This window comes from Peromyscus maniculatus, chromosome 2 (assembly GCF_049852395.1).
Source record: "Peromyscus maniculatus bairdii isolate BWxNUB_F1_BW_parent chromosome 2, HU_Pman_BW_mat_3.1, whole genome shotgun sequence".
NCBI classification, from domain to species: domain Eukaryota; kingdom Metazoa; phylum Chordata; class Mammalia; order Rodentia; family Cricetidae; genus Peromyscus; species Peromyscus maniculatus.
In genome coordinates, this window is record NC_134853.1 from 147,968,798 (window position 1) to 147,994,335 (window position 25,538).

At 45.8% G+C, this 25,538-nt stretch overlaps 2 protein-coding genes across 2 annotated transcripts in view; both read left to right on the plus strand.

Annotated features, from left to right (window-relative positions):
* Positions 1-12,684: 12,684 nt before the first annotated feature.
* On the plus strand, positions 12,685-13,242 carry LOC102917638 (chromobox protein homolog 3). The gene is given in 1 exon segment (XM_006979050.4): positions 12,685-13,242. A coding segment is annotated over 1 exon segment (522 nt). The 5' UTR covers positions 12,685-12,720.
* Positions 13,243-17,460: 4,218 nt separating this feature from the next.
* The window catches only part of Bsdc1 (BSD domain containing 1), a 31,199-nt gene continuing 23,121 nt past the window's right edge, over positions 17,461-25,538 (plus strand). The window contains exons 1-3 of the mRNA XM_006994380.4: positions 17,461-17,639; positions 17,884-17,944; positions 21,536-21,652. Of these exons, the coding sequence (XP_006994442.1) occupies positions 17,629-17,639; positions 17,884-17,944; positions 21,536-21,652 (189 nt within the window). The 5' untranslated portion in view covers positions 17,461-17,628. The remainder of the gene's footprint in view (positions 17,640-17,883; positions 17,945-21,535; positions 21,653-25,538) is intronic.

Here is a 25,538-nt window from a genome sequence, read left to right on the forward strand (position 1 = left end):
GTTTTTTGAGACAGGGTTTCTCTGTATAGCTTTGCGCCTTTCCTGGATCTCACTCTGTAGCCCAGGCAGGCCTCGAACTCACAGAGATCTGCCTGCCTCTGCCTCCCAAGTGCTGGGATTAAAAGCATGTGCCACCACCACCTGGCTCGGCAAAGACACATCTTTACAGTGTACAAAAAGATTATTCCACAACACCCTTATGCTGAAAGCCATGCTTGGCTTTCTGTATGGTCTTCCCTGGCTTCAACCCATCTCAGCCCACTGGTTTCTTTTTTCTTCTTCTTCTTTTTTTTGTTTTTGTTTTTGTTTTTTGAGACAAGGTTTCTCTGTGTAACCACCCTGGCTGTCCTGAAACTTGCTTTGTAGACCAGGCTGGCCTCAAATCCACAGAGATCCATCCACCTGCCTCTGCCTCCCAAGTGCTGGGATTAAAGGCATGCACCTCCAGTCAGGCTGTCCATTGATTTTTATCTTTCTCATAATAATAATTGCCTCTTGTCTCTTCAGGTTCCGTCAGGAGAGAATTAGTGAAACAACCTACCATTCAGTAAACCAGTTCTTCTGACACAATTTCCTTGGGTCTCCTACCATCACCTGCCAGCTTGAGTCCCTGTTTTGACCCAGCATTGTAGACAGTCCCCTTCTCAAGACCCAACAAGCAGGAAGTAGCCAGAGGACTAGCCTTACCCTTTATCAACAACAAAAGCTGGCAGGGTAGATCTAAAACATCACACCAAAATGGCAGTGCTGGTGACATTGTCCTGAAACAGAAGGACTTGGCCAGGTACACAGGAGGATGGTAAGCATTCAGATTTCATAAGGTGGAACCTCCCTTAGTTCACCCTCAAAGGTCAACTACCCCAGGCTAGTGCATCTCCTACCACAGGCTAGTCCATCTTGACCACAGGCTAGTGCATCTCCTACCACAAGCTAATGCTTCTTGACCACAGGCTAGTTCGTTTCCTGGTCAATCCAAACAGCTTGCTGTAGATGTAATTCTAAATGGTCTTATTAAATAAGAAACACGGAGCCAAATAGAGTTAAAAGCCCAGAGATCGAGCAGTAGAAAGAGCCAAGACCACCTTATCTTACCATTTGCTGCCATCCTTTCCCTGAGAGAGAGACCTTCTTCCCATGTCCTATCTTTTTATTGCCTTTTTGTTCAGCCTTCTCATTGGTTCTAAACCCAACCATATGACTTCCTCGTCACTGCCTGTCTATATAGACCTCTAGGTCTCTATGGTTCCTACTGAGATTAAAGGTTCAGGTCACCACTTGGCTGTGTTTTTGAACACACACAGAGACTCTGCCTGCCATGTGATCGGATTAAGGGCATGTGCCACCACCACCGGACTTCTGCTAAATGGCTTGCTCTTAGCTCTGATCCCCAGGCAACTTTATTAACATACAAATAAAATCACATTTCTATCACCATAGCCTGCATCAGCTCAAAGATTCCCGTCCTTGGCCGGGCGGTGGTGCCGCACGCCTTTAATCCCAGCACTTGGGAGGCAGAGCCAGGCAGATCTTTCTGAGTTCGAGGCCAGCCTGGTCTACAGAGCGAGATCCAGGAAAGGCGTAAAGCTACATAGAGAAACCCTGTCTCGAAAAAACAAAATCTTGCTTTTCTGGCATTTTGCTCTTCTCTCTTCTCTGTGCCCATGCCTGTCCCCCACTATGGACTTAGCAGTCTATGATAAACCTTTGATCCATGATAAACTTTCTTTCTACCCGTGAATCAGTCTAGTTTGGTGGTTTCTGTAAGTGCCCCTGACTTATAAAAGTCATGTCTCATTCATAAGGAACACTTCTTTTGCAAAAAAAGCAACCAGACTTTTATTAGGTGCTGGTAGACTCTACACTTGACCGTAGGGTACCAGGTGACCTTGCAATCTGAGCTGCCCATCACAAGCCAGTGTGCTTGGCACCAACGCTCAGCAGTGCCCCTCCTTGTAGCGCGTGGGCCAAACAGTCCTGGAGGAACAGCAAACAAATGGTTTGCATTTCTGGCGTGCCCATTTCTGCCGCACTGCGGGCCACGGCTTTAACGCAGGTGCAAGTGAAGGGAAAATGTTGAATTGTTTAAAGTGTGGCTTGTTACTGTGCCTTGGTTCAAGCCAGAAATGGGCAGTCATGGTGGGAGTCTGTTACTCAGACTGACCACCAAGAAGGAAGACTACTTGAGGAAGATGAGGAGGGACCAAGGGGAGGTGGAAGAAAGACAGATAATACAATAGAGGTTGGGGAGACATAAAGTGCAAGAAAATGTCATAATAAAAACTTCCTTTGTTTTTTAACATTGCTAATAAAAATTAAGGTTAAACAAAGTTCAGTCATGTGCTGTATTTAAACAAAACTTTTTTGGTGAGTAGGGACACAGATCTCTCAGTAATGAAAAATTGAATCTCTACCTTGGGTAAAAACCTTAACCATCTGCTGCTGGCTGAGGCAGATGGACTACCCTGGAGTGACAGTCATTGGGAAAGCCCCAAGTTCAAGTTCAGCCTTACGATGGATGGCAGGTAAGGATTACAGCCTGCACTTGACTTCCCCTTCTCAGTGTATTACGTATTTTAAGTAACTTTTCTTCTCTTCCTTCTCTCTTTCCGGCACTACTGCCTCCAGGCCATTCTTTGGGAGACTGATGTCACCTCTTAGAGACTGTGTTGCAGGCACTGACAGACCCCCGTGAAGACGTGGTGGAGGAACGCCAGGGCTTTGGAGTGTCTTCCTGGGGAAGCCTATTAGTTCCTGTCACTGTCACAAAGACCCTGACAGAAGGAACCCAAGGGAGGAAGGATTCATTTTGGTTCATGGCTTCATATGAGGCAAAGGCATGGTGGAGTTTCTGGTGTCCAGAATATTTGGTAAGCCCTGGTGTGGTGGCACTCTGAGGCCAGCCTGGTCTACATAGTGAGTTCTAGGACAGCCAGAGCAATACAGTGAGACCCTGTCTCAAAAAAAAAAAAAAAAAAAAAGTTCAAAGTTACTTCTAAGACCTTGCTGTGTGACACTATTCCTGAGGAGACATGAACAAAAGTCTACTCATCACAGATGCAGAGCCAAGGACAGAACAAATTACCATCAAAGTCCATCGTGGTTAATCAATACATTTTATTGGGATTACTTTCAGGATTATGGTGAGGGGTCACTTACAGGAGCAGGAATTACTCAAAGACGACTGCATCACCAAAAGCCTCCCACCCCCACCCCCGCGTGGGTGACAGGTCATAAACACTGGAAACCGAGAGCACACTGCACAGCCTCTCAACACATTGGAGAGTGTCTTTTCCAGGTAGCTTGGCTGCTGTGAGAGTCTCTCAGCAGTCCTCACTGCTTATATATGCTTGGGGAGGGAGGGGTCTAGTGAATCTGGTCAGTTTCAGGGCCTTCCTGAAGTCTTTATGTTGTTTACTTCCTGAGCTTATCAAGTTTCCCTGCAGGATGGGGCATCTCACCTCCCTTGGGAATATCCTGTTGTTTGACCATCCATTTAACATCCTGTGTCTTAAGGAGCTTCTCTCTCTCTCTCTCTCTCTCTCTCTCTCTCTCTCTCTCTCTCTCTCTCTCTCTCTCTCTCTGTTTTTCAAGACAGGGTTTCTCTGTGTAGTTTTGGTGCCTGTCCTGGATCTCGCTCTGTAGACCAGGCTGGCCTTGAACTCACAGAGATCCACCTGGCTCTGCCTCCTGGGTGCTGGGATTAAAGGCGTGAGCCACCACCACCCAGCCAAGGAACTTCTCTTCAAGATGAATTTTTTTTTCAAATTTTCTTTTGGATTTACTTATTTCATGTGTATGAGCATGTTGCCTTCATGTGTGGATATGTATCTATAACATGTGAGTGTCTGGTGCCCACAGAGGTCAGAGAGGGCATCAGATACCAAACCTGGAGTTACAGATGATTGTAAGCTGTCATGTGGGCGCTGAGAACTGAGCCTGGGCCCTTTGCAAGAGCAGGAAGGACTCTGAACCACTGAGCCATCTCTCCAGTCCCCAAAGGTGGAAGACTTTAATTTCAGAGGAAATTGCTACACAATACAAACTCTTAACTGTTTTCTCCTGAAAAATATATATATATATATGTTAAATGTTGTCAGTATATAATGGCACAGGCCACACTCTCCTCTTCCAAAAGGGACACAGTGAGGACAGTGTGAGCAAAGCAGAGCCCAGGCCAGCAGGGAAAACAGTCTGGAGCTCCATGCTCAGTGTCTAGAGCATGTGACATTATCCGAGCTTCAAAGCGTAGACCCCTCGGATAGCACCCCCCCCCCCCGTGGTCCTGCCACCTGCCGCACACGGGGGCTGTCACTCAAAACCTGGGTACAGCAGTGTGCACCTGCCATCCCTGCTCTGAGGAGGTGGAGACAGGAGGATCCCTGGGCTTGCTGGCCAGCCAGTCTAGCTGCGTAGGTGAGTTCCAGGTTCAGGAGAGACTCTATCTCAAAAAATAAGGTGAAAATAAATTGAGGAAAACACTCAACATTGACCTCTGGCTTACACACACACACACACACACACACACACACACACACACACACACACAAATAAAATAAATTTTTTGGTGTTTTTTGAGAGAGGGTTTCTCCATGTAGCTCTGGCTGTCTACAAAATAAAGGTAATTATTTTATTTACTTATTTATCGGGTTTTCTAGACTGGGTTTCTCTGTGTAGCCTTGGCTGTCCTGGAATTTGCTCTTTAGACCAGGCCATGAACTAACAGGGATCCTCCTGCCTCTGCCTCCCAAGTGCTGAGATTGAAGGTGTGCACCACCACCACCACCACCACCACCACCACCTGGCTTCAAATTCTGAACTTCTAACAGTCAGTTCTAGAAGGCTGCACAAGAACCACTGAGTTGGCTTTCTCTCTGTTACCTGACCAGCTAGGTACATTCACTTTGTTCCAGATCATACAATTTATTTAATCCTTCCTGCCAACTCTCTGCCGGTGTCGCCAAGGTGGAACCAGCGTGAGCTTGTGCCACTGAAACTTCCAGAAAGTCTAGAAGGCTGGAGTCACCTCCCAGGATCATCCAAGGCATGGCTGCCTTTCATTGAGCAAACCAGGTCTCTCCAAGGATCTGGAAGTCTCCCCGGAACCACTCCCTGCTAGGATCCTTGAAGAGGTATCGTATAAATGAATACACACCGCCATCTAGTGGTGGGTCGGTGGATGGGCTTCTTAGGAACGCTCCCTGGATCCATCACAGCTGCTTTCTGACCAGGGTTCAGCATTGTGTTAGGCTCCGAGGACAGGGGTAAGAGGAAGATGTAATCCTCACAACAACCGCAGTCTTAAAGACGAAGACACCAAAGTCTGGAAAGGCCACATTGCTGGAAAGTGGCTGAACTGGGTTTTGAGTCCAAATCCACTTGATGCTGGAAGTGATGCCAGGGAAGGGGAGGAGTCGAGGATCAAGGTTCGGGAGTGGGGAGATGAGGAAGATTAGACCACTTTGCGTTTCTGTCTAATAACCTTGAGGACTTTGTGAGCACGCACTGTGCTAGGCTCGAGGGTGAAGCCGTGAGCTAAAGAAGACTATACTTATGGGTAGGAAACAGTCCTTGACTAGTCACAGCTTATTATCTGGGTTGGTGGGCAGGACAAAGTAAAGGCTTAACATGTGAGAGCGGCAGAAACTTGGTTTTTAAAAATGTAATTTCAGATTTATTTTTTTACATTGTGAAGGGACATTTTGCCTGGATGCATACAAGTGCACCGCTCATGTGCTTGTTCCCTGGAACTGGGTGTAACAGGCTCCAGGCCTTAGTACACGTGACTCCATGATGGAAGTGCCATTCAGGCTGCAGAACTCAGCAGGCAGACAGCGACACCTGCCAAAACTAAAACAAAGGCCTAATCCATCAAAGTCCACAGTTCTGGGAAAGGCTCTAAATGTACTAACCCTGCATTTTAACTTCTGTAATTCCACATCTGGCTAACTGTTCTTGTTAACTGAAGTGTGTCAGCCCAGGACATGGTCATTGTGCTTAAAAGCTTACCCTGAGAAAGGCCCCAGGCTACACTGGGATCCCAAACACCCAGCACAGTTACAAGCTGGCTAATAAAGACTTTCTATTGGCTTAAACATATGTCTTAGCAGTCTTCTCTGGTGAATACCCCACAGTATGCGTGCATAGATGGTTGTGAGCCATCATATGGGAGTTGGTAATTGAATCCAGGTCCTCTGCAGGAGCAACAAGTGCTCTAACCACTGAGCCATCTCTCCAGTCCCAGAAACTTGATTGGAATAGACAACTTCAGGCTCACATCAGAAATCTAGCCTTCCCCAGTTGTGTGGCCTTGGGAAGAGAGTCTATGTCTCTGAATATCAACTTCATCTTTTTTTTTTTTTTCCAGAGCTGAGGACCAAACCCAGGGCCTTGCACTTGCTCTACCACTGAGCTAAATCCCCAACCCCAACTTCTTAATTTATGAAAGATTTCTTGTTTATATGACCCTAATTCAATGGTGCATATCTATAACCCCGGATCTTCCGTGGCTCTTCCAATTAACCCGGGGGCGTGGGTCTACACAGGAGTTGTAGAGGTGGTAAAAGTGACTGATGCTGGCTTTGTTTTGAAGGCAGGATGAGGCGCTTCAGGACAACCTAGGCTACACAGCAAGTTTGGAGCCAGCTATATTGTGGGCGCCATGAGCCCTGGCCCCCGACTGTGAGTGGCTGCGGCCTTGCTTGCTGACCTTGATCAGATGTCCTCCCTATTCAGATTCCCTGCCGGTATCCACCCTTCTGAATGCTTAAGGGAAGTTCCTTGTTTGTGTATCCTGCATTTTGGGCATTAACTACTTAGATGCAAGAATGTAGAACATTGGGTCTGGAATGTAGACCATTGATAGCGAACTTCTGCCCTCCAGGGGTTCCTCCATTTGTGCTGTAAGCCTGTATTTAAGGTTTCTTCCCTCTTTCAATAAACGGCATTCGACATCCAGTCGTGGGGAATGACTCGCTGTCTCTTGTCTCTATTTTTAATCCGCAGCCCTTTGCTCGGACATGGTGAACGGGTATCGGTAATGCGGGCGTTACCGCTACAAATGGAGGTTCCTACCGAGATCTGAGAAAGAAGGACCAGCTGACGAGCTGACGGACACTCTTGGAAGGCCGGCCGGCATTTTAAAGGTAAGAGTGGATTGAAATGGGTGCGGCTAGCTCACAGTCACTCCTCGAGGAACAATTAATTGGACTGTTGAGGCGGCAAGGCACTATTATTAAGAGCAAGACAGCTAAAGATTTTGTTCAAATCCTCCAGAATGCTAGTCCTTGGTTTCTGGTCTCCGGAGGATTTAATATACCAGATTGGGAACAGGTCAAGGTTGACTTACAGAAATATTTGCATAAAGAAGGGCCTGATTCCGTATCCTTAGCTACTTTTTCTTTGTGGCGCTTGGTTAAGGATGCATTGCTTAGTGATGATATTAAAGTCCAAGAACACTTAAATGAAGCTAAAGCTGTGTTGGAGGAGTCTCAGATAGAGGAGGCTCTCAGAACCCTTCAAACTTCTGATGTTTCTGATTCGGCAGAGTCATCTTCCGATTCTGCAGAGTCATCTTCAGAGGGTGATGATATAGAAGTCAGATCAGAAAAGGATGCTAGATGCCTAAGAGGAAAATCACAGATTTCTCGCAAGGATAGACCTCCAACCCATAACCCTGACTTTTGCAACACGGAGGTCCTTCCTTCCACACCCATGGAGGGATTGACGGGGGGAGTTGCTTACCCGGTTATAGAGACTCAAAATGCTCAAGGGCAGAGACAAAGGGAGCACAATCCTCTAGATTTTAAAAGCATCAAACAGCTCAAGGAAGCTGTGATGTCATATGGGCCCCATGCTCCTTTTACCACCGCTATACTTGAATCTTTTTCTGCCTTAAATTGCACCCCTAGCGATTGGATGCAGTTGTGTCGCGCTGCTCTCTCTGGGGGGGATTATTTAATTTGGAGGAATGAGTTTCAAGAACATTGTCAAACTACAGCTAATAGAAATGCTGCTGCAGGCTTCCCAGCTCGTAATCTTGAGATGCTCACGGGTACAGGGCAGTATGCCACTTTACAAGCACAGATTTTGTATGATCCTGCAGTTTATGCACAGATTAGTGTGGCCGCTACCAGAGCGTGGAAAGGGCTACCTAATAAAGCTGCTGGTGAACAACTATCTAAAGTCATTCAAGGGCCGTCAGAACCATTTACAGAATTTGTAGATCGCCTGCTTCAACTAGCAGGGAGAGTGTTTGGGGATGTTGATCAAGCCATGCCCATAGTAAAGCAACTGGCCTTTAAAAATGCCAATAAATATTGCAAGGAGGCCATTAGGCCTCATAAAAATAAGAGCTTAAATGATTATCTTAAACTATGTAGAGATATAGATGGGCATCACATCATGGGACAGGTAATAGCCTCAGCCATGAGGGGGATTAATTCTGGAGGAAACCGCCCAAAAACCTGTTTTGGATGCGGCCAGCAAGGTCATATTAAGAAAAATTGTCCTGGAGCCCAAGCAACGACAAAGACACTGGGACTTTGCCCGCAATGTAAAAAGGGGCATCACTGGAATAATGAGTGCCGATCTAAGGTTTATGCTCAGGGAAATATGTTACCACCGTCGGGAAATGGGCAGCGGGGTCTGCTCCGGATCCCCCAAAGCCAGGTGTACAGAGCCCTGGATACACCTGTCCCATCCCCAGTTTCCCACCATCCCATCCAGTTTGTTCCTCGAAGGAACCCCTTTTTGTCCAAGACCTTATCAGAGGCACCCCTGGAAGTGCAGGATTGGACCTCTGCTCCTCCACCAGAACAGTATTAACACCTCAGATGGGTCCCCAGGCTCTCAGTACTGGAGTTATGGGTCCACTACCTGCAGGGTCTTTAGGACTGATTCTGGGCAGGAGTAGCGCTCTTATGCAAGGTATTAGAGTAATTCCAGGAGTGATAGATGAAGACTCTAAAGGGGAAATTAGAATTATGGTTGAGGCTGGTAAAAGGGTGACAATTATTCCCCAGGGTGCTCGCATAGCACAACTGCTTTTGATGCCCCGCTTTCATACTAATAATCCTTTTCTTAAACCACACAGAGGTGAGGGCGGATTTGGCTCTACGGGCCCTCTAGCATGCTGGGTTTCCACCTTAGAACAAAGACCCATGCTAAATTTAAGAGTTAATGATCACAGTTTTCGGGGTCTTTTAGATACTGGCGCTGACACTTCAGTTATTTCTTTAAAACATTGGCCCGAAGCTTGGCCCCTTAGAAATTCTACCTCTAACCTACAAGGTATCGGCACAGCTCAGACGCCATTACAGAACAAGCTACTTTTAAATTGGAAGGATGAGGAAGGTCATGCAGGAACTTTTCAACCATTTGTGCTACCTGACATTCCAGTAAACTTGTGGGGACGGGATATGTTGGATGGCATGGGAGCGGTGCTTACTACACAGAGTGCCAAAATGCATAAAGACTGATAATGGTCCCGCCTACAATAGTACAAGATTTTCAAAATTCTGCCAAGATTTTTCTATTGTTAATAAGACTGGTATTCCGTATAATCCTCAAGGGCAGGCTATAGTAAAACGCTGCCATCGTACCTTAAAAACTTATATTGCTAAAGTAAAAAGGGGGGAGCTAGGGGCTCATCTCTTCTCTCCACATTCTATTCTTTCCCTTGTTTTATATATTTTAAATTTTTTATCGGTGGATTCTGCTGGAGTATCTGCTGCAGATAAGCACTGGAGGGCTCCTGTTGCAAATCATCCTCTGGTGCGATGGAAAGATCTTTCTACTGGCACTTGGAGGGGACCCGATCCGGTGTTGGTGTGGGCCCGGGGATCTGTTTGTGTCTTTCCACAGGACAATGAAGTTCCTCTTTGGGTTCCTGAACGCTGTGTGCGCCCTGTGGCTGCTGCTGAATCCCAACATGACAGAGACCTATTGGACCTTCGTAAAAACTCTCCCCTTCTGATGCCAATGGGGATTGAGAGCCCAATACGGTCAGCCTTGGCAAACATTATTGTAAGCCTAGGAACTGTAGCCATGTGGTTGGATTCCTCAGAAGGTAATGTATGGTAACTTTTTTCAAAAAACATTGAGAATGTACCACACCTTGGAGATTAAGGATAACTCTGAAGGTCAATAAACTTCATTTGCTAACAGTAGCATGCCAGCTAAGCCTTTTTTGCATTTTGCAACCCCCCTCAAGCTGGTGTAGTACCTACTTTTCAGGAATGGCTCTGTGCAACATTTATTTGCCTCCTGAAATTCATCTAGCCTTTTTGAAGATACCTCAAAATTTGTGAGCCTGAATGTGGCCATTATTGAGGCCATTAGTTCTGCTCCTTGTTTGCTGTTTTTGTTTTCTGTTTTCTTTATGTTTCTCAGTTGTTCTCTTGCAGACTTGCCAGCCTAAGTAGTGCTGGGATCAAGAAAAATGGGCCTTGGTGGTTCGTGTTCCTGGAGCCGTGTCCATGCCAGTGGACCGTGGCAGCTAGACACAGATGATGCTCACATGCTCCAGAAGAGACTCTGACATCGCTGTTGCCGTTGTTGCTGTTATAGCAGTGGTGGCCACTGCTGCTATTGTTTCTGGGATTGCTATTTCATAATTGGTTACTACAGCTAGCACAATGGAGACCCTGGCAGCAAAAGTAGCTACCACAGTTAGTTAATCTTTCTTCTTATTGGGCATGATAAATTTAATTCCACTTTTATACATTATAATTGGCTTTGTAAGTTGTAAAAAATTATTGAAACTCAAGTTCCATTTGCTTATGGGATACCACCTTACAAGGACTCCAATTTGCAGTAAGGCTCGTTTAAGAAGGGAATGGTTCAATTGCCTTTAGCCTCCTGGCTATGGGTTGGTTAGGACTTCTGTTGGTCTTTTCTGTGTGGCACAGATTGCAAGCCCAGTGCCACTTTGAGATCTTTGGCAGCAGTCACTCTACAGCTCACATGGTTGAGTCTGTATGATAATGAGTATTCAGAGACGGGTAATGCTTGGGGGGCTGCCATCAACCTAAGACAGAGCACTTGTGTGGCCTGGGCAGGTGTCTCTATGACGGGTAAGGTGGTCTGCTGGTCCCACGCAACCTAAGACAGAAGCTCATTTAATAAAAAGGGGGGACCTGTGGGCGCCATGGGCCCTGGCCCCCGACTGTGAGTGGCTACGGCCTTGCTTGCTGACCTTGATCAGATGTCCTCCCTATTCAGATTCCCTGCCGGTATCCACACTTCTGAATGCTTAAGGGAAGTTCCTTGTTTGTGTATCCTGCATTTTGGGCGTTAACTACTTAGATGCAAGAATGTAGAACATTGGGTCTGGAATGTAGACCATTGATAGCGAACTTCTGCCCTCCGGGGGTTCCTCCATTTGTGCTGTAAGCCTGTATTTAAGGTTTCTCCCCTCTTTCAATAAACGGCATTCAACATCCAGTCATGGCGAATGACTCGCTGTCTCTTGTCTCTATTTTTAATCCGCAGCCCTTCGCTCGGACATGGTAAACGGGTATCGGTAATGCGGGCGTTACCGCTACACTATATAGCAAGACCCTATCTTTTAGAAAACAGACTTATGCTGGGTGGTGGTGGCGCATGTCTTTAATCCCAGCACTCGGAAGGCAGAGCCAGGCAAAGATCTCTGTGAGTTTGGTCTACAGAGCGAGATCCAGGACAGGCACCAAAACTACACAGAGAAACCCTGCCTCAAAAAACCAAAAAAAAAAAAAAAAAAAAAGAAAAAGAAAAAGAAAAGAGATGAAAAGAAAAGAAAAGAAAAAGAGAAAACCAGTTCATTTTTGCTTTATTTGTATGGGTGTTTTGCCTGCACATGTATGAATGTGCTTCTGTGAGTACTCGGTGTCTGCAGAGGCCAGAGGCCCTTGGACCTCTTAGAATTGCAGTTACAAAAGGTTGTGAGCCATCATGTGGGTGCTAGGAATTGGATCTTCTGAAAGAGCAGCAGGCCCTTAACTGCTGAGCCATCTCTCCAGCCCCCACAGAGCCTGACGTAAAAGACAAAATTCGGAAGCAAAAGTAAACAGAAAACAAAGCCTTTGGTGATGGCACACGGGTAAGATGGATGTGCAACCAGTGGAAGAGCACTCATCTGGAACATTTGAGGCCCTTGGTTTGATCTTCCAGCTCCACAAGAAGAAGAAGAAAAAACAACAACAACAACAACAAAAAAAAAAAAAAAAAAAAAAAAAAAAAAAAAAACCTTGCCAACTCTCCTCATGTCCAGAAGTCTCAGAACCTGGATGCCAATGCTCATAGCCTTCACTCGCTCACCTCCATCTCTGTCCTCTGCATTTTTAGCTGCTCCAGACGGACCCACGGCAGTCTTGTCCTTGTCCACGCTTTCCCGGTCCTTATTCTCTCATTCATTCAACGACTATTGAGTGTGCATCTCACACCAAGCATTGCTCTAAGTGCTGGGGCGGGGGCGGGGGCGGGGGCGGGGGCGGGTAGACAGGCAGCCAAGAGAGACGAACATCTGTCTTCATGGAAATCACACTTCCAGACAGAAGAGGCAGGTAATTTCTTAAAAATAAACAAACAACCCCTCAGGTGTGGCTGAGCTGAGACGAGCAGCCGCAGACTCTGCAGGACCCACGCGGTCCTGCATCAGAGGAGCATCGGAGCGGTGAATTCTTCAAGTCTTCGATTAAAAAAAAAAAAAAAAAGGCCTCCAATAAAACTACATTGCAAAAAATGGGAAAGAAACAGAATGGAAAGAGTAAAAAAGTTGAAGAGGCAGAGCCTGAAGAATTTGTGGTAGAAAAAGTACTGGACCGGCGTGTAGTGAATGGGAAGGTGGAGTATTTCCTCAAGTGGAAAGGGTTCACAAATGCTGATAATACTTGGGAACCAGAAGAAAATTTAGATTGTCCAGAATTAATTGAAGCATTTCTTAATTATCAAAAAGCTGGTAAAGAAAAAGATGATACCAAAAGGAAATCTTGATCTGACAGTGAATCTGAGGATAGCAAATCGAAGAAGAAAAGAGAAGCTGCTGACAGACCCAGGGGTTTTGCCAGAGGTCTGGATCCTGAACAAATAATCGGGGCCACAGACAGCAGTGGCGAGTTAATGTTGCTCATGAAACGGAAGGACTCAGATGAGGCAGACTTGGTGCTGGCAAAGGAGGCAAATTTGAAGTGTCCTCAGACTGTCATTGCCTTTTATGAGGAGAGGCTGACTTGGCATTCTTGTCCAGAAGATGAGGCCCAATAATTGTTTGCATTTATATATATATTTATTGCATATATATATATATATATATATATATATATATATATATACACATACATATATATATATAATCTGGATCTTTGGTTTTGAATTACTAGTGTGGAAAAAATAGCATTCTAATGAAAATTGAGTTTGATATGCTGGTTTTGAAGTATTGATAGTAGTTGGGATATTTTCGGGTTTTTGTTCTGCATCAAAAGGCACAGATTCCTTTGAGCAAATGAAGCTTTCTGTAGTTGCTTCTTTAACAATAGAATATTTGATACCACGTTGTATTTCCTCGGCTTTGAAGAACAGCTTTTCTTAAATACTGAGGAGATTTTACAGTCATTACTCAATCAGAATTTATTTTTAAATGGGACACAGAAGGACCATTCTGGGTTTTTTGTTTGTATGTGTGTGTATGCATAAAACACTTATGTAACTGTTCTTCATTTTGTCTTGTTTTTTAATGCTCAAAAACTGTAGCTGAAAACAAGTGTTGATGAGATTCCATCATTGTGAACATTTTCCTAAAACCATAACCTTTCAGATTAAGTAGATGATTCTGTAATTTATTGGATAGTTTTAAAGCAACCACATCAGAATTTATGTATTATCACATAAATACAGTAGTTTATTTACAAAAGTTTGTCCTTACACACTCCCCCTTCAGAAAATGGAGTTAGACAACATAGTAGTATTATTTAATAATGAAACTTAAGCTGGGTGTGGTGGTGCATGCCTTTAATCCCAGCATGAAGGCAGACAGACCGCTGATTTAGACTAGATCAGCCAGGGCTACACAGAGAATCCCTGTCTCTAAAAACCGAACAAAAAGACTTAAATGGGCATGTAAAGGTTCCTCTAATGAACCATTCCTTTATAGAAAGTTGAAATCTACCAAAAGGTTATAATTTGTGGAATATCTCTCTGCTGTGGAAATGGGGTCATGGTTAGAGATGATGTTGGCAATTTCAGACCCGCTGACATAAATGAACAAAATTTGGTAATATAAGTTAATGACTTGCATGCTTTTTCTGTACCCTGACTCATTTCTTACTGGTAGGATCAATCTTTTCAGTATTTGGGTTCTGGTTCAATGAGCCAGAAAAGTAACTTTGTAGTATCAGAATGTCATCCAACTGCATATTTACTTTATTGTAAATAATGGTGAACAGTGGTCAATAAATAGTTTTATATTCCTTTAAAAAATAAATAAATAAACAAACCAATATTCCCTATGGTGGTTGGTTTGGAGAGAAGAATAACACAGGGAAGAAAAGACGGCTGTACTGGGAATGTGAGCTTGAGTGGTATTGTTGTTTTTGTTTGAACTCTATGTAAACCAGGCAGGCCTCAAACTCATGGAGATCCACCTGTCTCTGCCTCCAAGTGCTGGGATTAAAGGTGTGTGCCATCCTCACACACAAGCTTTAGGTTTCAACACTGTGTTCAGAGTGGGAAAGAAGTTGAGGTGAGAACATTCTAAGGGGAAAGAACCAATTCAAAGGTTCTGGGTCAGGAAAGCACCAGAAATTTTCAGGGCTATCAAAGCAGCCAAGGTGTATGAAGGACTTTGACCAAGGAGGGAAGCAGTACCAGGTCACATCAACCAGGGAGGGAGCGGAGGACAATGCGGAGCTCACAGGCTCTTTTTGTGAACAGACACTGCCTTCTGGAAGACATTGAAGGACTGTGGGAAGAGGGAAGTGGAGATCTGGTTGACATGTTTTTATATGTAAGATAACGTAAGTTACCATTTCAGGGCTGGAGATGTAACTCACCGATAGCATGCTTGCCTGGCATCCACAACACTTTGGGTTCAATCCTCTAGTTAAGGCCGGGCGGTGGTGGTGCACACCTTTAATCCCAGTACTTGGGAGGCAGAGCCAAGCAGATGTCTGTGAGTTCAAGGCCAGCTTGGTCTACAGAGTGAGATCCAGGACAGGCTCCAAAACTACATGGAGAAAGCCTGTCTCTAAAAACTAAAAAACAATCCTCTAGTCAAAAAAACAAAGACATAACAACCCCCCCTACACACACACACACACACACACACACACACACACACACACACACCTTAACCATTTTCAATTTAATGATTTGGAAGCTGAACTAGTCCGGCAGTGGGATGCATTCACGTTACTGTTCGGCATTCTCCACGTATCTGGCATTTTCATCTCCCCAAGCTTCAGCTCTGTACCCATTAAACAAAAATCTGTATTCCCCTTCCCCCAAGCCTTTCCAGTCAACCTTCTACTTTCTGTCTCTGATTTGACTAGTCTACGTGCCTCACTTAAATGAAGTAATACAATAGTGATGCTTTTGTGTCTGCTTCATTCCGCTTAGCATAACATCTTCAAGGTGCACACATGGTCTAGCATAGGTTGGAATTTTTTCTAAGTAAGGGTAGGTAATATTCCTTTATAAGCACATTTGTATCTTGTTTATCCATTCACCCACCAAGAGACGCTTAGGTTTCTTTCATGTTTTGGTTATTGTAAATAATGTTCCTATGGTCTTGGGTGCTTAACTATCTGTTCAAGTTTCTGCTTCCAGTTCTCGGGGGTATATGCCCAGAAGTAGAATTGCTAGATCATATAGTGATGTTTTGGGGAAATGCTTACTTTATCACAAAAGCAGCTGTGTCCATCTACATTCTCAAAGACTCACGTTTCTTATTTACAGAACAGAGACACTAGGTTAAGGGAAGGCGAATGTGGGTACAGGCTGTACCGGCTAAGAGGCTCTTGTGAGTAGCACAGTGACAGATGAAGGTAGCTTTGTGTCTACATAGTAGCAGTGGAAACTCAATTCTACCTTTGCTTTAAAGGAGGAGCCAACTGAACTGAGAGGAATCAAGGATCATTGGCTTGAGCAACTGGAGGAATGAGATTGTCATTTATAGATGAGGTTTAGGTGGACACATCAGACGTTTGGGTTGGGATATGTGACATTTAATATGTCTATTACACATCTAATAATTATAAAGAACCTGGTGTTTTGAGAAGATCATTGGGATGCAGAGAAAATCTGAGAATTGCCAACATACAGGTGGCTTTTAAAACCTTGAGACTTGAGGTCACCTGAGGAATGATCATACATTGGAAAAAGAGACCCAAGAACTGGGCTCTTGGACTTTCCAGAAGCAAGAAAGCAAAAATCTGTGTGGAAGAGAGGTCCAGGGGACAGGTCAGGAGGGCTCAATGTCCTGAAAGCCACCAGAAGAAAGTCTTTGGGAAAGGAGGACATGGGTAACTGAGTCATGTAAGCTATTAATGAGTAAGAGAATAGAAAAGTGGCCATTGTTCTCGGAGTCTTTAACAAAACTTCCTCCAATGGATTGTGAGAAGAAAAAAAAAAAAAGGTGTGTGCTTTCTTGGCTTGTCTTTTAGACAGGAGAAATAATAACAGCAATTCTCTCCTCTCTCCTCTCTCTCTCTCTCTCTCTCTCTCTCTCTCTCTCTCTCTCTCTCTCTCTCTCTCTCTCTCTCTCTCTCTCTCTCGTTAGATGGGCGGCGTTGGGGTAGCACTGGGAGAATTGGTATAGTTTGATCCTTAGGCAGACAAGTGGCAGACAGAGGTGACCCTAGTTAGCTAAGGTGCTTCCTTCCAGGAGGGGCGGCAAATTCGTGTTGGGACGAGGGTAAGATTTGCATAGATCGGGGTAGCAGGCAGGGCCACCGGATCTATGGAATCTCCCTTCCATTATTCAAAAGAGCTTAATTCCTCTCTATCCGTCGATCTCAGGATTTTTCCAGAACACATTCAGCTCACGTTGTCCTAAGTTAGGCCACCGAAAGTTGTGATAATTGAACGCGTATCTGTCTCTCCAGATGATACTGAGGATCATCCAGAGGATAGCTTGGAGTGGCCTCTGAATTCTCCCCACAACCTTCCAAACTCTGGCTCAGAGCGCCGGCCGCTGTCAGTACTTGCTGAATTAGCCTAGAACAGAACACTGAGCAGAGGGGCTACGCAGCCGGTTTCACAAAGGGGGGCGGTCCTAGCCCTACGTTCGACGTTCGAGCCCGGCCCCCCTCTTTTTCTTTCCTCTACTTCCAATTCGCGGTCTAGAGAGCCTGAGGAACTTGGCCCAGAGAGGCCACTGTAGTCAGGGGCTACGGGGAAACCTAGCGGTGGGTGGGTGGGACCCGAGGGCAATCTCGAATAGGATTGGGTCAAGAATTCAGAGGCGGAGCTAAAAAAATCGACTTTGGGACTCGGATTAGACAGAAGCGGGGCGTATTGAGGGAGGGGGCGGGGATTGGGCGGAGCGCGGTGCTGTGCGAGGATTGGGGCGCGCGCCTGGGGGCGGGGCCTAAGGGGGCGGTGCCGCGTCGGAAGTCAAAGGTCGGTAAATAGTGGTGATGTCATGTAGGCAAGATGGCGGAAGGGTGAGCCTGTCGTTCCTCTCTCTGGCGTTTCGGGCCTGGTTCTCCCGGGGTTGGGGGTGTGGGCCAGGGTCTCCGCAGGGGACAGGCTCCCGGCGCGGGTGCGGGCGGGCCGAGCTGAACGGGCGGAGTGGAGGCGTGGTGCGAGGGGGCGGGGAAGCGGCCCGCGAAGCCCCCGCCGCCGGCCAGAGCAGAAGGTGGGCAGGAGTCACACTGCGGGGCTGCCAGATGTGTCTGTCTTCCACAGGGAGGACGTGGGGTGGTGGCGGAGCTGGCTGCAGCAGAGCTACCAGGCCGTCAAAGAAAAGGTAAGCCGGGCCAGCACCCTTCTCCTCTTGGCAGGGCTCTCGCGCCGTCTTCCTGCAACCGGATCCAGCCAGCCCTGCCGGGGTTTCTCGAGCTTCTGTGAGGCCGTTTGGGAGAAAAGCGTGAACCACCACCACTAACAACACCTTACTCTCGCAACAACTTAAATGTTAGAGTATGTGACAATCGCTGTTCTCGAGACAGGGTGGGAGGGTACAGACCTTAGCCAAATAGACACAGTCTTGGGCCTCATCACCAAGCTCAGTCCGGTGGAGAGGCAGGTAAACAAAATAGGCGCTTACTTACTGTTGTAAATACCGTGAAAGGGAAGTACCTAACATCTTGGCTAGGCTAGGGAGTCATGAGCATGCCAAGAAGGTGAAAAACAGGAACCCAGGTAGAGATGAGATTATCATACACACTGGTGCCTGGGGAGCCCCGTCTGAGTGTGTGGTTGCAGAGGGATGGGGGATTGGTGGCCAGAGAGTGCAGGCCTGGGGAAATGACTGGCTGAGTAATCCCTGTGAATCGAATAATGCTTGTCCCTGTAGTAGGCAATGCCAGTGGAGACCCTGTTTTGTCCCATGTTACTTTGTTTAAAACCAGCCCAACTAAGTTGTGGAGAAGTTAATTACTATTTACCTCAAGCAAATAAAGTGAGTCCTGGCTTTAGGGCAGACTCCAAGAGCCTTCTGATCCCGGATCAACCCAGTACTTAAGGAGTGATTTTTTTTTCTCTTCTCTCCCTGACCTGGGCACCCCTGGATAGTCTCTCAAGCTACAGCCCAGCACAGTTGAGAATTCCCTGAGCTGTTTGTTTTGTTGAAGGTGAAGAGGGAGGCCTTTACACTCAAGTTTACTATGAGTTCTCAAAGTGGCGTGTTCCTGCAAAGAAAGTGTGGCGTTCACTCAGCAGGTGTTAACCTGAGGGCTCCCTGTGTGTTTCAAGGCTCGTCTCAGAAAGAGAAGACTTAATTTCTCTCTTTAGTTACTTACATTTATGGGAACTTGGGCAAGTTATTATTTTGTTGTTGTTGTTGTTGGTTTGGTTTGGTTTGAGACAGGGTCTCATTATGTATGTAGCCCTTGGCTGCTCTGGAACTCATATGTAGACCAGGCTGGCCTCAAACTCAGAGACCCACCTATCGCTGGAACACTGGGATTAAAGGCACGTAGCACCACATTTGGCTTTGGCAAGTCTTTTAACCTTTCTAGGCTTCATTTCCTCACCAGTAAAGTGAAATAATAACACCTATCTAATGGGCTGTCAGGAGGATTAAAGGATATAGAGCACTAGGGACCATATGTAGCACTTCAAGTACTAGACAAGCATCCACTCTTTTTATTGAGTACTGTGGGTAGAACTTAGTCACCGTCACTGATTTTTTTCCTTCTCTCTTTTCCTTGCTCATTTGCTGCTTCCTTACGATTGCTTCTCATCCTGGCTCGGTCACTTCCCTGCTCCCCTAACATGCATTGCCCAGCCTAAGCTGAGAGGGCCGCATGATCTGCCTTCCTCTGCTCCTTTCCTGCATGCACAGACACATAGTAGAGAAAACACAGGTGCTTCTTGCCCTGGTCTAACAGAGTCCGGACACTCCCCAACAAACCTTTTCATTCTCTTACTTTTCTCTTCCCTTTGACTTCAGAAACTCTCCCCTTGAGTCTGTGTTAAACAGCCTCACGTACTTTAAAAATATGAGCTCAGTAAGCTTGATCTCAGTCCCTCCCTCCCCGCCCCTGAAGCCGTCACTGTGCACTTATCTGTAGTCACACTTGTTTTTCACTTGCCAGCTCCACTGGGTAGTTTTGAGCCCTTATCTTTCTGGAACTTTCTGCAGCACTTGACACTAACATGTGCCCCTCCCCACCACTTTTTGAAACTTTACTCTGTTGAGCTCATGTTTCTCTGCCTGCCCTTTAAAGATGGGGCTCTGAGGATCTTTGTCCTTAGCTCACAACTGTGTGTATTCTGCAGACTCCCTGTGGATCACCTCCCCTTGGGGGTTATTTTTGTTTCTTTTCCTAGAGCCTTTGGTGGTTAAGGATAGCTCTCACTGGACATCTACCCAGAGAGCCTGTGGTCACTTTGACTCTGAATGCCTAAAACTATGCCAATCACTAGAGTGGCATATTAAAAATGAAAAGGTGGTGCACAGCTTTCACCCCAGCACTCAGGAGGGAGAGGCAGGTGGATCTCTGTGAATGAGTTCAAGGCCAGCCTGGTCTACAGAACAAGTTCCAGGACAGCCAGGGCTACACACACACACACACACACACACACACACACACACACACACACACCCTGTCTCAAAAAACCAGAAACAAACAAACAGGAAAATCTCATTGTGTCCCACCTGCTTCAGCCTTTAGTGCGTCCTCATTGTCACACAGTCATGCCAGGCCAGTAAAAAGCCGGCAGGCACATCACAGGACAAACTAAAAAACAGAACACTCAAAAACATGCTTTGGCTGGCATGATGGTGCAGATCTGTAATCTGGGCGTGATGTGCAGCACTCAGGAGGGAGGTGGAGGTAGAAGAATCGGCCTACATAGTGACACCTTCTCAAAACAAAATTCCCGATGACTGAGCCATGTGCAATGAGAGGACTTGCCATGTGGGGTGAGCACAGATGGTTCAGGAAGTCATCTTGGGGTTGGTGAGCATGACATAAGCAAGACAGACAGGGAAGGCAGCTGAGCACCAGCTGCCTCAAGCTAACTCTGAAACAGGTTGGTGAGACAGGAGCAAACATCATTCAGTCCAAAAATCCTACTGGATAGACCGAACCTGGAACAGTGGAACCAAGACTGAGAGGAGAATCCATCCTTGGAATTAAAAAAGAAAAATATCACATGCATATGTATTGTCTGGGTGTGGTAGTGCCCATAATCCCAGCACTTGGGAGACAGAGGCAGGTAGATCTCTATCAGGCCAGCCTTGTCTATATAACGAGTTCCCGGTAAGCCAGGGATAATATGAGACACTGTCTCAAAAATATTTTTAGCCCGGGCGGTGGTGGCGCACGCCTTTTAATCCCAGCACTCGGGAGGCAGAGGCAGGTGGATCTCTGTGAGTTCGAGGCCAGCCTGGGCTACCAAGTGAGATCCAGGAAAGGCGCAAAGCTACACAGAGAAACCCTGTCTCGAAAAACCAAAAAAAAAAAAAAAAATTTTAATTAAAAAATAATACATCACATACCTTTTATCATATTATTGGAAATTTCAAGCAGATAGAGCTTAAAACATATCAAAGCAAGTTTTCAGTTTGTTTGGAAAATACATATGTGTTCTTCCACTCTGCCACCTGCTCTTGAGGTCCTTTGATAGGCGAACAATGACTAAATGCGGCTCACTCCAGGGTCGTGGTTTATGAGTGCCTCGGTGGGAACTCAGGCCTTCTGCTAAACAGCAGGGGTTTCCCTCTCTGCTGCCAGGTAATCCAGGCCGTGGAATTGGGACAAGGAAGCATTATTCCCAAGCCCTGGCTCTCTGTCACCTGACACTTCCACATACTTGTCTGGGGCTGAAGAAGCCCAGACACATGGCACGATGTGTCTGCTAGCTTTGTCATTCTTCTCTGTCCCCATAGTCCACTGAAGCTTTGGAGTTCATGAAGCGGGACCTGACGGAGTTTACCCAGGTGGTCCAGCATGACACGGCCTATACCATAGCAGCTACAGCTGGAGTGGTCAAGGAGAAGCTGGCTGTGAGTACTCCCCGCCACCGTGAGTGCCACCCCAGTCGGCCTGCCCTGAGCCTGCTGGGGACCCCAGCTTTTCCCTCTTAGGTGATTGTTTTTCCTGCCACTTGGAAGGCGTTGTGTGTCAAGCAAATAGGCTATAGATTGGTAGTTTTTCCATGTCTATATTGTTTTCGTGAATTTTCTTCATTAGCAAAATAATGCATTGTAGAAAATGCAGGTAAACAAATGTGTGGTGTATGTGTGTGTGTGTAAAAGAAAAGTCCAACCGAGAGATACCCAACATCCCTTCCCATGAAGGTAACTATAGTTAATTTAACTATTGTTAAATTGTTAATACACTCCTATGTATACTTTCTTTAAAAAAAACAAAAAACAAACAAATTAGCCAGGCAGGAGTGGTACATGCCTTTAGTCCCAGCACTCAGGAGGCAGAGGCAGGTGGATCTGAGTTCAAGGCCAGCTTGGTCTACAGAGTGAGTTCTAGGACAGCCAGGGCTACACAGAGAGACCCTGTCTCAAAAAAACAAAACACAAAACCTGGGGCCAACTGAATATATATAATTTTGAAAATAAACTTCGTGTGTGTGTGTGTGTGTGTGTGTGTGTGTGTGTGTGTGTGTGTGTATGTGTTATGTACGCGTGCTCGAGTATCAGGTTAGAAGACAACTTGTGAGAGCTGATTCTCTCCTGATTCTAGGCCATCAGGGTTGGCAGCATGTGCATTTAGCCACTGAGCCTTCTTGTCAGCCCAGAATACCATAGTTTTTACCCCTTTGGCTTTTCGTTTTCTTTTTCTTTTTTTTTTTTTTTTTTTTTTTTGGTCACATCTCAGCTTAGACTCGTCTCAAATTCAGCTGTGTATCAGAGGATGGCCTTGAACTCCTGATTCTCCTGCCTTTATCCCCAGATGCATGTACCAACATACCTGGCTCTTAACTAACTTTTTAAAAAATTACCTTGTAGCCGGGCGGTGGTGGCGCATGCCTTTAATCCCAGCACTTGGGAGGCAGAGCCAGGCGGATCTTTGTGAGTTCGAGGCCAGCCTGGTCTACAGAGCAAGATCCAGGAAAGGCGCAAAGCTACACAGAGAAACCATCTCGAAAAACCAAAAAAAAAAAAAAAAAAATCTCGTTATTTATTTAATATATATGGGTGCTTTGCCTGCATGTATGTCTGTGCACCACATGCATGTAGTGCCTGTGGCAGGCAGAAGGTGTCCGATCCCCTGGAACTGCAGTTATAGATGGTTACGAGCTACCATGTGGGTGCTGGGGATGGAACCCAGGTCCTCTGGACTTCACTACTGAGCCGGCTGGCTTTCCAGTACCTTAACTTTCTTAAATCATTGCAGGCCTTATTCTACAGTGTCCTAAGTGGCCTGGTCATCAGTCAGGTAAATTTAAAAGTCTGTTTCCTATTGCACTTCAGGTATTGGGCAGATCTTCAGTGAACATGATTCTTGTTAAGTTTTTGCCCTTTGCCCTGATATTTTATTATACAATATTGGAAAGGTCAAAGATAAGTATAGTTTCAGGATTTTAATATCCATTACAAACTGCTCAGTGGTTGAGAACCCTTGCTGCTCTAACAGAGGACCCTGAGTTGGTTCCCCACACCCACATGGCGGCTCACAACCATCCGTAACTCTAGTTCTAGGGGTGCACATACACATGTGCAGGCAAAACACACACCAAGAAAATACAATGAATCTGTAAAAAAGAAAAGAAAATATTCATAGTAGGAAACTGGAGATGTAGCTCATTAGAATGCTAGTGTATTGGTTACCTGTCTCATTCCTGTGATCAGATGGCTGGTGAAAGGAACTTAGAAGGCTTATTCCAGCTCACAGTTTGAGGGTGCAGTCAGTTGTGATGGGGAAGTCGTGACAGCGGAGCTTGAGGAGGCAGCTGGTCGCGGTGCATTCGAAGTCAGGAAGCAGATGCTGATAGTCTCGGCTCACTTCCTCCTTTCACTCAGTTCAGGACGCCAACTCATGGAATGGTTCCAACCTTGGTCAAGGTGGCTCTTTCCACCTCAGTTAACCTAAACTAGATAGTCCTTCACACCTCAGTTAACCTAAACCAGATAGTCCTTCACACATGCCTAGAGGGAGATTTAGTTTAGATAATCCCTCACAGGTATGCTCAGAGGCTTGCCTCCTGAGCAATTCTCCATCCTGTCAAGTTGGCAATCCGTAGGAACCATTACAACTAGCATGCACAAAGCCCTACAGACTAGGCATGGTGGCACATATCTGTAATTTCAGCACCGCAGCATAGTGAATTTGAGGCCAACCTGAGCTATGTGAGACTCTGACCCCCAAATAATTAACATTTTAGAAATGCACATGTATATGGGCCAACAAGATACCGTAGCTGGTAGGGTGCTTGTGTCACACAAGACTGACAGTTCAGTGCCCAGAGCCCATGTAAACGCAGGAGGACCAACCCACAGAGTTGTTCTCTGACCTGACCTCCATGTGTTCACCATACTGTGTACAGACACACCCACACACATCACACACAGTAATAATAAATGTTTACATTTTGAGTGTAATCTTAGAGATTGCAAGTGTGCTTATCTTGTGCCAATTTATATTCTCATGGCTCTGTTTTGTTAATCTGAGATGTACAATAAAATCTTCTGGTAGGGTAGGAATTAGATTTTTTTTTTTTTTTTTAGAATTTATTTATGTATTTAATGTGCACTGGTGTTCTGCCTTTATATAATCTGCGAGGGTGTCAGTTCCCCTGGAACTGGAGTTACAGACAGCTGTGAGCTGCCATGTGCTTGCTGGGAATTGAACCCAGGTCCTCTGGAAGAAGAGCCAGTGCTCTTAACCTCTGAGCCATCTCGATAGCCCAGGAGTTAGATTTTAAAATTAGTGTATGTTAGGGTTTCTATTACTGGGATAAAACAGTATGATCAAAACCAACTTAGGGAGGAAAGGGTTGATTAGGCTTACATATCCCAACTCACAGTCCACGTGACTGTGGGAAGTCAGGGCAGGACCCTGGAGGCCAGAGCTGATGCATAAGCCATGGAGGGGTGCTGCTTACTGGCTTGCTCAGGTTCTTTTCTTAGAGAACCCAGGATCACCAGCCAAGGGGTGCCCCCACCCCTTTAACCCCAGTACTCAGCACTCAGGAGGCAGAGGCAGGGAGATCTCTGTGAGTTCCAGGCCCACCTGGAAAAAAAAAAAAAAAAAAAAGGCCCTACAGTCTTCCCACAACCTGATCTTATAGAGACATTTTCTCAGTTGAAGCTCCCTCCTCTCAGATGACTGGCTTGTGTCAAGTTGACATAAAACTAGCCAACACATTATAAGGTGTGGGGGGGGTGGTGGTGGTGGTTTTGATGGTTTTGAGACCTCATCTCACTACGTAGCTCAGTCTGGTCTCAAACACATAGCAATCCTTCTTCCTCAGCCTTCCAAGTACTAGAACTATGAGTATGATCCACCATTCCTGGCTAACATACTGACTTTTTTTGTTGTTGTTGTTTTGGTCTTTTTTTTTTAAGACAGGGTTTCTCTATATAACAGCCCAGGCTGGCCTCGATCTCACAGAGATCCTCCTGCCTCTGCCTCCCGGTGTTGGGATTAAAGGTGTGTGGCACCACCGCCTGGCTACATACTGGCTTTTATATAGTTTTTCCATTAGTCTTGAAACAAACTAGTTTCCTCATTTGATGTCTAGCTAACTCAGTCATCCTGAGATTAGTAGAGGTCATGTTATAACAAATACGTTCTGAGTTGGGTCTGGTAGCATGTAGTTGTTTTCCCTATACAAGAGGCTGAAGCCCCCTCATAAAAGAGAAAAGGGAAGGAAGGGAGGAGAAGGCGAAAGAAGTTAAGAATGGAAACAGGAAAAGAAAGAAGACAGTTTAG